Below are 13,601 nucleotides of genomic sequence, written 5' to 3'. Positions count from 1 at the left end.
CTGCTGCTCGCATTCTCACTAAAACCAAAAAGATAGAGCACATGACACTAGTTTTAAAGTCCCTACCCTGGCTCCCTATAGCTCAAAGAATAGACTTTAAAATACTGTTGTTAGTTTACAAATCACTGGATGGTTCAGCACCACAATACATTAAAGATTTGCTGCTGTTGTATCAACCTTCCAGACCTCTCAGGTCTTCTGGTTCTGGTTCTGCTCTGCATCCCCAGAACCAGAACCAAACAAGGAGAAGCAGCATTCATCATTTCTGCACCACAAATTTGGAACAAACTTCCAGAAAACTGTAAAACAGCTGAAACACTGACTTCTTTTAAATCTCAACTAAAAACCCACCTGCTTAGAATTGTATTTGAAACGTAATCAATTACAAATTTATTGATGGAACTTGGCTTAATGTCGTGTTTTGATTGTTGATTCTATGTTGCATTGTGTTTCTGTGTTTGCTATGATGTAAAGCACTTTGAAATGCCTTGCTGCTGAAATGTGATATACAGATAAAATTTCATTTGATTTCACACATGTATGCACACATGCAATGTTTTTTCTGCCTTTCTCAGCACCATAAATGTCTCCCTAAGCGCTTTCTTTGAGATATTGTTTGGATTTTCCTTTTTTGTTCTTTTTCTTTCTTTTGGCTCAATTTCTGCACTGTCAACAGAATACTCCCAGTGGCATTAAACAGTGTTTATTGTGTATTTTCAAGTGCTAATATACATTGAGACTGTCCAGGGTGTAAATCAAGGTGTTTTCTTTTCACATTTTATAAAATATCTTTTACTGCTTTTTTGTTGTTGTTTTATCTAATGGCACTGTGATGAGATTTTATTCTACTAGAAGGTAAAGTAACACTTTTAACAGTGAAGGACACAGTCAAGAACAATACGGGAGTGGAAGTGAAATAGAGATCAAGATGGATGAGGGATGAAAAGTAGGCACAAGGACATCAGGACAGAATGTGGGAGGTCGGATTGTTGGAAGTTTTGAACTGAGGACAAAGAAAAGTAAGAGTGGGTATAAATCAGAAGAAAAATATAGCAACAGAATGAGCAACTGAATCAGTAGACACTGGTGTTAAAAAAATAAACAGAACACGAGGGAGAATAATATTTCTTAGTAAGGAGCCGAACATAAGAGTTGAGGGTGGTGATGGAAATAATTGTGAAGAAAGTGTGTTAAAAAGAAGAAGAGAGGATGTGTGACTCCAGACTGAGGACAACGCAGAGCATTCTGTGGTGCTGTGGGGCAATTAAAATGAAAATGGCCATGAAATGATTGGGACTGAAAGGTATGCACTCAGAGGGGTTCTTTTTGACAAGGAGAGAGATAACAGGGGAGTTGGTAGGCGGTAGAGGTGTTCTGATAGCAGCGGAAGCCCAGGGGGGAGAAAAGGTTGGCACACATTGTCTCTCAGATGAGGAAGCTTCAGTCAGTAGAGCACAAACAACTGAAAATTTAATGATAAAGCCCAGCAAGAAGACGCAATACTTTAACTCTTTAAATCATAATTTGGGGTCATAGTGAGAGGTTGAAGAGCATTCTATTGTAGTATTTGGTTTCCCATGTAATGACCTTCATTTTCAACATATCCATGTCTCCACTCACTGATAAAATAGCTTCAGAAACTGCTCAACTCTCTTTGACAATGAACATCTGAAACAACTCATTGTGTTTTATAATTGCTTTTTAGTGCCTAGTTAATCTCTTTAACCTTTCCTTATCTCACTTGAACCTTTCTAGATTGATATAGAAATGAAATGATTGTTTTAATATTTTTTTCTGTAGATATAGAAAAGGTGACAGTATTGAAGTTATACTGACCCAGAGTAATAACAAACTTCAAAGAAGTTGTCTTAACTTGTTTGAAGCAACCACTGCTGAGTTTTATATAGAAGCTGTTCTAATCCCGCCCACTGAGTTTGACAGGTGTTTTTTCTGTGTCCCACCACTTTCACTGTGTGGAGAGCGCATTCTGGGACAGAACTGGACTTTCTGAAGAACTTATCCATTGCTTTCAGCTGTAGATAAGTTGGTTCTCCAGGCCATGCGACATGGGCAGGTATCAGCTGCTCAGAAAGTGAGCTGTGCCCACCCTGGTCTGGAAGCTGCTTTTTTATTATTATATTTTACCTCTAAGTGGCTAACTACTACTATTCCTATTTCGATTTGATACACATACAGCGCTCCCCGTATGTATGACCTCTCTCTGCGGTACTTTTCTCAGCCGTTACAACAGTTCAATCCATTGACATGTGATAACGTGTTTTGCGGAGCCGCCTTTAAACGCAACATGAGCGCTTAGACTCTTGCGCGGCCCCGCCGGTTTTAACACGTGCAGAGGAGACGTGCTGCTGCTATGCAGAGCGGCATACTGGTGAGTGTTAGTATTATGGCAGCAAAAAGAAAAGAACTTTGCAGTTTTCCCCCCCTAACTGACCGAGTGAGTTGAGTAATGCTGTTGGATCCAGGTAATGTTTGCTAATCGATGACTAGGTGATATCACGTTAAGCTTGTTAACAAGAACAGGCTACTAATTTTGTTATTTATGTTCAAAGGTGGATTGTACTGTACTGGTTACATACTTCAGTAACTTTTTGGGAAACATGGTACCTAGTAGTTTTACTGCACTGTACCTTTTTTCTTTTGAGTAATGTTGCTACTCTTGAGTGGATTGAGTTTGCATTTAAAGAAATAGACTTCAGAGGTTGGGAACATTAGATTCTTAGATTTCTACCGCATATGAGCCAGCGCTTATGCAAATTTGAGCATAATTACTCAGCATTTTACACGTCACTGTCACCTTGTTCATTTTGTATTAATAAACATGGTTATTTTTATTTGAGAAGTTACAGAAAGGTTTGTTAGCCAATGCACCCCCCAGCTAAACTTCTCTGGTGCTGGGGCTGTGCTACTCCAACATACTAGAAGATGGATGATGGATGAAGTCAAAAAAAAGTCTTCAGTAGTGGCCCACTCCATTCCAAAAGACCTCAGCCTCCTCAGCATGGAGAATCTGGTCTGGCCCTTCCTGTAAAGACCACCATTTTTATCGGTCCAGCCCAGTTTGTGTTGTTCAGGTGAACACCCAGGCACTTCTAAGTGTCTACTATTTCAAGTATGTCAAGTCAAATCCCTAGATATTTACTGGCGTCAGTGTGGTAGGTCTACACCAGCAAAAATCCACCACCAGCTCCTTTGTTTTCTCCACATTGAACAGGAGGTGGTTTGCTGGCACCAGTCCACTAAGTCCTCAGTCCATTGTCTGTACTCTGAGTACAGACTCTGAGTCTGAACTCGGAGTACAGAGTCTGAACTCGGAGTACAGAGTCTGTACTCCGAGTACAGAGTTATCCTCTTGAGTCTATTATCTCAGAGTAAGAGCTAGTCAATCTAGAGTGAACTAGACCACAAACAGGACTGAACATCTTTTGTTTACCTGGGGCTGCTTGAATAGATTATGACCACCTAAGGCTTTAAATCACATGTCTAGTCTTTGTGGAAACAACATAAAACTAAATGCTAGGCTTTCCATTCCTCCTCAAGTGGCTGCTACAATGTGATAAACCGCAGAAGGAGAACATACTGTATTACCATAAATAAATAATAAACATGACAATTTGTGCTATAAAATGTGTAATAGTAGAATATAAAGTAACCTATTCTTCTCTTGTTTTCTCCTTTCCTTTTCTCCTTACCCCTCCACCTAGCTTGTGAGCTGATGAACCGGGGTATCCTGGCTCTGGTCAGCTCTATTGGCTGCATGTCAGCAGGTAGCCTTCAAACACTGGCCGATGCCATGCATATACCCCATCTCTATATCCAGCGCTCTCCAGTGGGAACGCCTCGCTCGACATGTCCACCCACCAGTCGTATTCCCGGAGCTGACGACTACACCCTTATGGTTCGCCCACCTGTGTTCCTCAACGAAGTTATCATGCAGGTGGTGTCTGAATACAGCTGGCAGAAGTTCGTTCTCTTCTATGATTCCGATTTTGGTGAGTTGATTAACTTTTCTCACCTATCTGTCTTTTATTGCTAAGTTTTCCCTCCACAACAATAAGAGACTACATATTGTAAGGCTAATGATTACCAGAGCACAACGTAATTGTTCTAATTTAGAGAGGTGGGGTTAATGTGACCTATTTTTTTCATTTGGTGTAATGGTATCAGTGACCTCCCTGCAGGGAAGGATTCTAATAAATTATTAACAATATAGTGAAGTCTAAAACCTTGGTCTCTCCAAAACATACATCTAGACATGGATTGGTGCTATCATATGACCATATTTACTCACAATAATATATATATATATATATATATATATATATATATATATATATATATAAATAATAAATTAATTCCCTTCTCACCCACCGCGGGTGGTGATTCTTCTTCCTCTTAGCTCGGGTCCTCTACCAGAGGCCTGGGAGCTTGAGGGTTCTGCGCAGTATCTTGGCTGTGCCTAGGACTGCACATTTCTGGACTGAGATGTCTGATGTTGTTCCTGGGATCTGTTGTAGCCACTGTTCCAGTTTGGGGGTGACTGCCCCGAGGGTCCCGATGACCACAGGCACCACTGTGGTCTTCACCTTCCAGGCCCTCTCCAGTTCCTCCCTTAGGCCCTGGTATTTCTCTAGTTTCTCATGCTCCTTTTTCCTGATGTTGCAGTCACTTGGTATTGCCACATCCACCACAACGGCTTTCCTCTGTTGTTTATCCATCACGACTATGTCTGGTTGGTTCGCCCTCACCATTTTGTCTGTCTGGATCTGGAAGTCCCACAGGATCTTAGCTCGGTCATTCTCCACTACCTTCGGGGGTGTTTCCCACTTCGATCTTGGGGGTTCCAGTCCATATTCTGCACAGATGTTTCTGTACACTATGCCTGCCACTTGGTTGTGTCGTTCCATGTATTCTTTCCCTGCCAGTACCTTACACCCTGCTGTTATGTGTTGGACTGTCTCAGGGGCCTCCTTGCACAACCTACACCTTGGGTCTTGTCTGGTGTGGTAGATCTGGGCCTCAATTGCTCTGGTGTTTAGGGCCTGTTCCTGGGCGGCCATGATGAGGGCCTCTGTGCTGTCCTTCAGTCCTTCCAGCCATTGGTAGGATTTTCTGATGTCAGCCACTTCGGTTATTTGCCGGTGGTACATCCCATGCAGGGGCTTGTCCTCCCATGATGGTTCCTCCGGCACCTCAGCTTCTGTTCCCCATTGTTTGAGACATTCACTGAGCACATTGTCTGTTGAGGCTTTGTCCCTGATGTATCTATGGATCTTGGATGTCTCGTCTTGGATAGTGGTTCTCACACTCACTAGTCCTCTGCCTCCTTCTTTGCGGTTCGTGTAGAGTCTCAGGGTGCTGGATTTGGGGTGGAACCCTCCATGCATTGTTAGTAGTTTCCGGGTCTTAACATCTGTGGCCTGTATCTCCTCCTTTGGCCAGCTAATTATTCCTGCAGGGTATCTGATTACTGGTAGGGCATAGCTGTTTATTGCACGGATCTTGTTCTTGCCATTGAGCTGGCTTCTCAGGACTTGTCTTATTCGTTGAAGGTATTTGGTTGTGGCTCTTTTTCTTGTGATCTCATCAAGGTTGCCATTTGCTTGTGATATTCCCAGGTATTTGAAACCTTCCTCTATGTCTGCTATTGTTCCTTCTGGGAGTGAGATCCCTTCTGTGCGGATGACCTTCCCTCTCTTTGTAACCATCCGACCACACTTCTCTAGTCCGAATGACATCCCAATGTCCGTGCTGTATATCCTGGTGGTGTGGATCAGTGAGTCGATGTCTCGCTCGCTCTTGGCGTACAGCTTGATGTCATCCATGTAGAGGAGGTGGCTGATGTTGGCTCCATTTTTGAGTCGGTATCCGTAGCCAGTCTTGTTGATGATTTGGCTGAGGGGGTTCAGGCCTATGCAGAACAGTAGCGGGGACAGCGCATCTCCTTAGTATATGCCACATTTGATGGATACTTGTGCAAGTGGCTTGCAGTTGGCTTCAAGGGTGGTCTTCCACATCCGCATTGAGTTTGCAATGAAGGCTCTCAAGGTCCTGTTGATGTTGTACATCTCTAAGCATTCGATGATCCAAGTGTGTGGCATTGAGTCATAGGTTGTAATCATATATATATATATATATATATATATATATATATATATATATATATATATATATATATATATATATATATATATATATATATATATATATATATATATATATATATATATATATATATATATACTGTATGTGTGTGTGTGTGTGTGTATTTCAGTTTCATGCCAGTTTGCCTGCTTGTGTATATGATTTCTCATTCACTGGTCTCTCTTTCCAGGCCATTAACCTCAACATTAGGCTATAAACAGCCTATGTCTCATTTATTATGTGCCCTAGTGCTAGTCGAAAGTGTCACACTACACGGTATAATTTTGCCTTTGTTAATGTGGATGCCTGTTCAAAACCTATTGGTGCGTCAGCATGTTGTTAATCTATCTGTCCAATTTATTGTGTTCTTTCTGAGGTTGGTCTCCACACTTCCCTGAGTTCAAAATTGAAATTGGATCACAAAAGTGCAGGCAGAATATCTTCTTTGTTAAACAAAGCAACTAACTGAATTCAAATACAGTCCTGTCAGGGTGTCAACTCTCCATCATGGTCAATCTCAATTAGGTGGGTTGCTTTCACTATAAAAGTATAGACTAAATGTCTAGGTTTCAACCAAAAACTTTGTTGTGTTTTTATATGAATTGTAAGTGATATGATGAAACAAAGTTGGTAATTATTGTGAATTTGAATAAAATGAGTCATGGTTAAAATGTTTACAAATATAAATCGTAACATTTTCAAAACTTAAGTGACATGAATTTACCCCAAAGAGTCGGCACTTTCAAAAAACATATTTTACTGCATTTGTATTTTAATGTCTTCTAGGTTAGGTCGTTATCAGCTTTACATAACTATGATATCTGAAATGATTGCCAAGTTATCTTTTTTAAATGTTTAAGTCTTTCCACATATTTTCAATTCACTGGGCTATTCCAACAATACACTAATGCTTTGGAAGAAACCAGTGTTTCTAATTTGAAGAAAATGCAAGGTTTAAGATCAGTGCTTAATGAGACTCACAGAACACAGAGTATACAAGGAAGCTGAGTATATTTCTGGACGTAGATCTTAATTTTAGCAGGCACACAAAGTGTAATACTTAATGGGCTCACTGTCTTCTAAAGTACATTATCAAAATTTTAAAAAATCTAGTCAAAACAGGACACAAAAAATGCTGCATGCTTTTATTTTAGTATATTGGATTGCTGTAACAGTGTCTTTACTGATCTGTGTAAAAATGAATAATATATCAATCAGCAGATAATACTGAAAGCTCATGTCAGAGTTCTGATCAACACCAGGAACATGGATCATGATAAAAGTTCCTAACACTATAGTGAGTTCCTATTTGTCAAAGAAAGATTTTTCAGCACTGAAGGGCCTTGGCTTTTGGTTTTTGAGTTCCAGTCCAAATATGAACTATGTAAAAATCTTAGATTTTCATAGACCTGTTTACTCAACATTCCCAGAACCAGAGCAAAACAAAGTGAAGAAGCATTTAGTTTCTATACTCTACTCTGGAACAAACTACCTGTAATCCTGTTGGTTCCCTAAGATCAAGACAAAAAATATTTTTATTCACTGCAGCCTTTTTTCTAACAATCTGGCTAATGAACTATTTGAAACATTAGTTTCTTTTGTGCCTTTAATATCTGTATTTTAACATATTTTTCCTTTTGGTAATACTTTTATACTTGTGGTTTGTTTTCTTTATGTCCTCCGTATTACATCATGTAAAGATCTTAGGATTACCTTGTATATGAATGATCCTATATATCTAAACTTGGCTTGATCTAAACATATACTTCTCTGGCAGTGTGTGTTTAAAGTCATTGTCTGCTTCAAGGTGAACTCCTATCTGATTCTTAATTAACTCTGTCCATGCCAAGGGATAACATGCCTCTTTGGATGATGATATTTAGGATGATGTGAGTTATTTTACTGAAACAAATATGACTTTGCATGTAGGCTAAAAAGCTCAAAGCTCCAACCTAAGCACCTTTTTCATATTTGCTGTTTTCCTGTATATGGCTCATGTAATAGCTTCATATTTATTTCTCTTCCATACAGGACAGATTTGTGTGTTGCACTATGTACACCTAAAAATTGGTAGCAAAAATAAAAAATACAAATACAACAACAACAACTGTAAAGTAATGTATTGGGTAGCAAGTGTGAATGTTTTATAAAGTAACCCTGTTTGAAGTGTTTCTATTACTTTAAGCCTAGTCCTTGTGTACTTCTTGGTTGTCCTTACACCATTTATTCACTGTTGTTCTTTGACTAGCCTCCAATGCCTTAATAGAACAGTTCTATATGTGTACACTCAGTTATACACAGGTAAACCTGAAAGTTGCTATTGTTCTTTTAGAAACTGCTTCTTATTATAGAAGACTTGAATATGGTTTTGGAGGAAAGATTATTGCACGCTTATTAGCTTACCATGCAATAGTGGAGGAAAAAGAACATGTTTAATTTTGCATCGAGTCTCTGAAGCATCGTTATGGATTTATTATCCTAGCCTACAGATATGTAAACTGTGTGCAGAGTGTTGCAGGAGCTTTGTATTACTGAAGTTGCTGACGCTCTTAGGTGACTATATTTACAATAATTGTGGGCTTGCAGTACTTTCATATAATCGTTTAGGATCATCCAAAATTGTTCAAACTCATCAAAGGTTACCTTTAACAATGTTGCTCATAGAAGTTCATGTCTGTGCAACAGAAAATGCCAGTAATGAGAGTGTGATTGGTTTTAGCCATTAAACTGCACATATGAAAATAAACTGGGTTATACAGGTGAGACCACTGCTGGCCCAGTGTTCCTGATGGGTTAAAGCTTTCTAACACTTTACATTTTGAATCTCACTTGAATGACTGATGTAAGTGTAGTTGCTTTGCTGGCTAATGGAAAACACTAACCGTAACGGCCTTCAAAAGTAGATGGAGAAAAGAATAGCATACCTAAAAGTTTCAGCTGTAAAGTGATGAAATGGTTTTCTGCCTCAGGTGATGCTCTTTTTTTCTCCTTTTTGTTGATTTTCCATTTGCCACAATGGAGCACCATACTACTTACTGAAGTCATTTAACACAATTGTATGCATTGATCTCCAATGGGATCTCTGCATTGGATTTGTTTAGCAATGCTTTCTCCAGACTAACATTTTGCAGATTTTAAAGCATTTTATCTGTGAATCAAGTACCCCAAGTGAATCACCTTTCCATTTTTGCCATCTATAGTACCACGCAAAAAACTCAACTTTTTTTTTAGATTTTTGTCTGGCAACAACAATAAAGTGAAAGAAATCTACTCAAAATTTCATGTGATACACCAACATAAAGTAATTCACCTTTGAGAAGCAAAAATCTGTACAACGTTCATTTGAAATTCAAGTTTTTGGTTATGTCTCTACCTGCTTTGCACATCTTGAGACTGAAATCTTTGTCCATTATTCTCTGTATGAGCAAAGAATGTCTATGAACATCAGACATCAGGTCTTGCCACAGATTCTCAATTGGTTTTAGGTCCAGGCAGTTTTAGTCATAACATGACATTGTGAAAAAGATGAATGGGGCATGAGTACTTTTGCAATGATCTGACCTTATGCGTTCTGTAATCTGCAGAGGCTCTCAGTACAAAATTGTATTTCTTTTGCACCAAAGTTAGCACACTCCATTATGCACCATAATGTTAAGTTCTTTAGAATTGGATTTGAATCACCAACATTTATTTAAGCTTCCCACTAAAGGATTTTCACTCTGACCTTTACTTCAACTAATCAAGTGTAAAATTAGGAACACCTTTTGTCCGTCTCCAGAGAGCCTTTAGTAACCACTTTTAAATCCCAAATTTACCCCATGTGTTGTCGCTTAGCCTTAATATCTGCACAATAGACACAGACACATATACATGAATGCACACACACATTTGTAACCCCACTTAAATTCCTATATCCCCTCTGTGCTCTGTGACCACTGATTCATCACTTGGATCCTGTGGGTTTTGCCAATGGTGTTCTTTCAGCCACAGAAGGCCCTTTAAAGATATCACCATTTCTCCCTAATGACCTCACCCTCAGCTCAAGGAGGGAGAAGAGAGTTGAGAGCACCAGAGAGAGAGAGAGAAAGTGAGAGAAAGAGAGAGAACCAGAATTTGAAATGGAGTAAAAGAAGGAGAGGGTATTTTAAGATGATAGCAATGTTCCCAGAAGGCCTTGTCTCTGTACAAGGAGTTCTTTAGAGAACAGACGGTCGAGTGTGTCCTCTCAAATGAAGCTACAGTGCAACTGTCCCAGTCCTTATTTTCAGCTCTACTGGTGCGTCCCGGACACTGAGAACACATGTTTTCAATCTACCCCATCTCTTTCGCTACTCTCACAGTTTATCCCTGCTTCTTTTTCTTGTCTCTCCTGTTCCCAACTCAGGTGTTTCACTTTTTTGCTGTTTTTTTATTTTTCAGTGTTTTTATGTTCTTTTTCCAAACAAAACCTGAAAACATGAGTGACTGCTTTTATTACCTGCTTTGTGACCTTGCCCATAATCCCATCTGACAGAGGAAATGGTGCACTCTTTGGCCACACAGCAGAGGTTGCCATTTAGTGCTACACTAACTCTGTTTTCAGGTTTCTTTTACTATTTAGTTTTTTATCAATGACACTAAGGGCCTGAGGCGAAGTAGAAAAATAATTTAGCTGAACAAAACATCAAATTAAAATGCATCATTAATAATTGTCCCTGTGTTTTCATTTTAAAATACATAATGAATAAGTGCAATTTATTTTCTTAAAGCTAACGTGTATTAAAATATTTAGAAACTTTAAAATATACCTTTATTTTGTCGATTAAACACTACATAAAAGTTGTGTGGGTGTGTTAGTTTATCATCAGCAATTAAAAATATTTTAGCCCAAGTTCATTCATTAAATATGGAAGCAAAACATTAAATTGTGACATCCCATGCAAATGAGGTCTTAATCTCATTTAATTCATACTAGATAGTACACTGTTCTGGCAGTGACATGCCTCCCCTCACTAACCTCTGAGGAGGTTAGTGAGGCAGAGCCTCACCTGTCATCATGGAAAAATAATATGTAGTGATATAATATTTTATATGAATATATTCACCCTGTGGTTGGTACTAAAAAGCCGTGGTCTCCAACCCCCGGGCCGCGGAACGGTACCGGTCCGTGGACCAACTGGTACCAGGCCGCACAAGAAATAATTAAATATTTTTGTTTTATGCATTATTTGAGTCTGGAGGACCTTTCATTTTGAAAATCCTTTAACCAGATTCTCTCTGCTACGTCTTGCGCACCAACATTGAGCCCACAAGCAGCAAAATGAATAAGAAACAGATCAGATGTCTTTGGAAAGTTTCCTTGCGAAGGGGAAAAGGCCCAGAGACAGGAGAATGAATTTATCCCAGACTGGAAGGTGATTCCCACATTCCAAGCCCGCTCTGCTTGATATGGTGACCGGCTCATTAATGAGGCAATGAAGCCTTCAAACTGCTTCGCCACATAGAGACCAAGCACCCTGTGCATAAGCAACACTTTGGGTGTCATTGTCTCTCATCACTCCCAGATGGGACTGTCTGGTTGCAGAGAAACAAGCTTAGGGCTCCCAGTAGTCGTTAAAATTTTCACAAAAGTAAAATGTTCGTTTTTGTGACGCATCTGTATCTTATTTTGAAGGGATATGTAAACGGTACCATAACAACCAGAGTCAGAGAGCGCTAGGGCAGTGGTCAAGACGAGATGAGAGGAGTAGGGCTTGTGAGTTTTAGGTCTGGTTCACACGGCACGATTTAAGAATTGTCGGCCGATTTCTCAAACCTTTGTGACCACAGACGACACGAGCCAATAAAAGTACAACAGTGGTTCGTGTGTGAGGCCAACACGGCAGGAGCAACACACCACACATGAACCGATTCCACTTACAAAAATCCTGATTCCAGAAGAACATCCAGTAAAAATTTAGAATAATCAAACACGGGTGACGATGTAGAAGCAGCAGTGATAGTTTGTGGACTAATTTTAAGCAATGGAAGACATAACAAAAAGAAAAGGCCTTTGATAAAAGACGGCGGGAGCAGCCGCTCTATTTGCTGCACTGTGATTTGGAGGTGAATTATGTTTGTTCGTAGTTAACATTTTAAGTGAAGAAACATAACCACATATAATAAACATATATAAAAATGACCTTTACACATACAGTAGTAATTAACATTTCCACATATCACCGCCGATGTCCACCGGACTCTCAGTTGCCATGTCAACTGTTTGGGATTCCCTCCGTTTGGGATTCCCACAGTGACGTCCCTCCGCACCTCACTGTTCTGGACTGATTCTCATTCTGTGCTAAATGAGATCAACTAATTAGTACTGTAACTAAATACAATAATTACTTAAAATTATTTTTTAATAAATTTTAACATTTGTTTTTCTTTTTTACTACTTGAATGAGTTACATTTTAGTAATTAACTGGTAAACACTAAAAATGTAACAATACAAAATGAGGAATTTGCTACACTTTTAAAGACAAAACATTGTGATCCTATAGATTCTATAAGCCCCAGTTTACTCTGTCACTGTGTACAAAAAAAAAATGCCCAACTCAAAACCATTGAAACTGAGATTGGGATAAACTCAACTATATGATGTTCCTGGGGTTTTGTTGCTTTTTAAGTTCATTTCTAATGGTCGTTAAAGTTAATTAAAAAGCCTTAAATTTAACTTATTGAAACCTGCAAAAACCCTGGTTAAAAGATGTCTGTCTAGATATTGACCCTGAGCTGAGGTCCATCCTTCTGCATGTCCCTGGGTAGTTGAAGTGGTGCAGACTCAAGTTGACAGCATCATTTACCAGAAGGCAAACTACAGGGGGCCTGTAATGTCCTTCAGTTGCTCAAAGGATTTCATAACCACAGCTGTCAGTGTGACAGACCTAGAATCATTTAACCCTGTGATGGTACATTTCTTGGGGACCAAGATAAAGCAGGAGGAAACTTCACAGAGCTTCAGATACCTGTCTTCACTCAGATTTCTAGGGCTAGTCGGTCAATACAGGCTCTGAGGGACGAGGAGAAGACAGGTCATTTTGAAAGAGCAAATTAGCATGTTCCTCCGAGGTCTTATGTCTAGGCAGGGGATCTAAGGAGAATAGGGTGGTTGGTGTGCCGGGAACTTTTGTCGAGGAGTGAGATGTGGACGGGTTGGCGGGAGGTGTGAACAGCTGCCTTTCAAACCTGCAGTAGAAGCTGTCAAAGTTGTCAGACAAAGATTCTGTTCATTGATTCTGATAAGAGGATGTGTTCCAGTAGTTAGTAAAACATTTTAAATCATTTCAAGCAGATGTGGGCTCATCTGCTAAGAAGTTGCTGTCTAGCTTATTGTTATAGCTTCTCTTAGCTGCCTTGATCTCTTTGGCCACCTTGCTCCTGGCTTGCTTACAGGGCCTGATCCTTCCTGCTGTGTGAC

General features: G+C 39.6%; 1 protein-coding gene across 7 annotated transcripts in view; it reads left to right on the top strand.

Moving 5' to 3' along the window:
* The window catches only part of grid2 (glutamate receptor, ionotropic, delta 2), a 460,579-nt gene that overhangs the window by 253,272 nt on the left and 193,706 nt on the right, over positions 1 to 13,601 (top strand). For 6 of the 7 annotated variants that reach the window (XM_044111473.1, XM_044111478.1, XM_044111477.1 and 3 more), the window contains one exon: positions 3,723 to 4,010. In XM_044111473.1, the coding sequence (XP_043967408.1) occupies positions 3,723 to 4,010 (288 nt within the window). Of the gene's footprint in view, positions 1 to 2,339; positions 2,390 to 3,722; positions 4,011 to 13,601 lie in introns of those variants that run through there. The other variant, XM_044111479.1, reaches the window with a different exon arrangement.

The sequence above is a fragment of the Gambusia affinis genome, linkage group LG03, assembly GCF_019740435.1.
Source record: "Gambusia affinis linkage group LG03, SWU_Gaff_1.0, whole genome shotgun sequence".
NCBI classification, from domain to species: domain Eukaryota; kingdom Metazoa; phylum Chordata; class Actinopteri; order Cyprinodontiformes; family Poeciliidae; genus Gambusia; species Gambusia affinis.
This window is presented reverse-complemented; position numbering and strand designations above follow the sequence as displayed.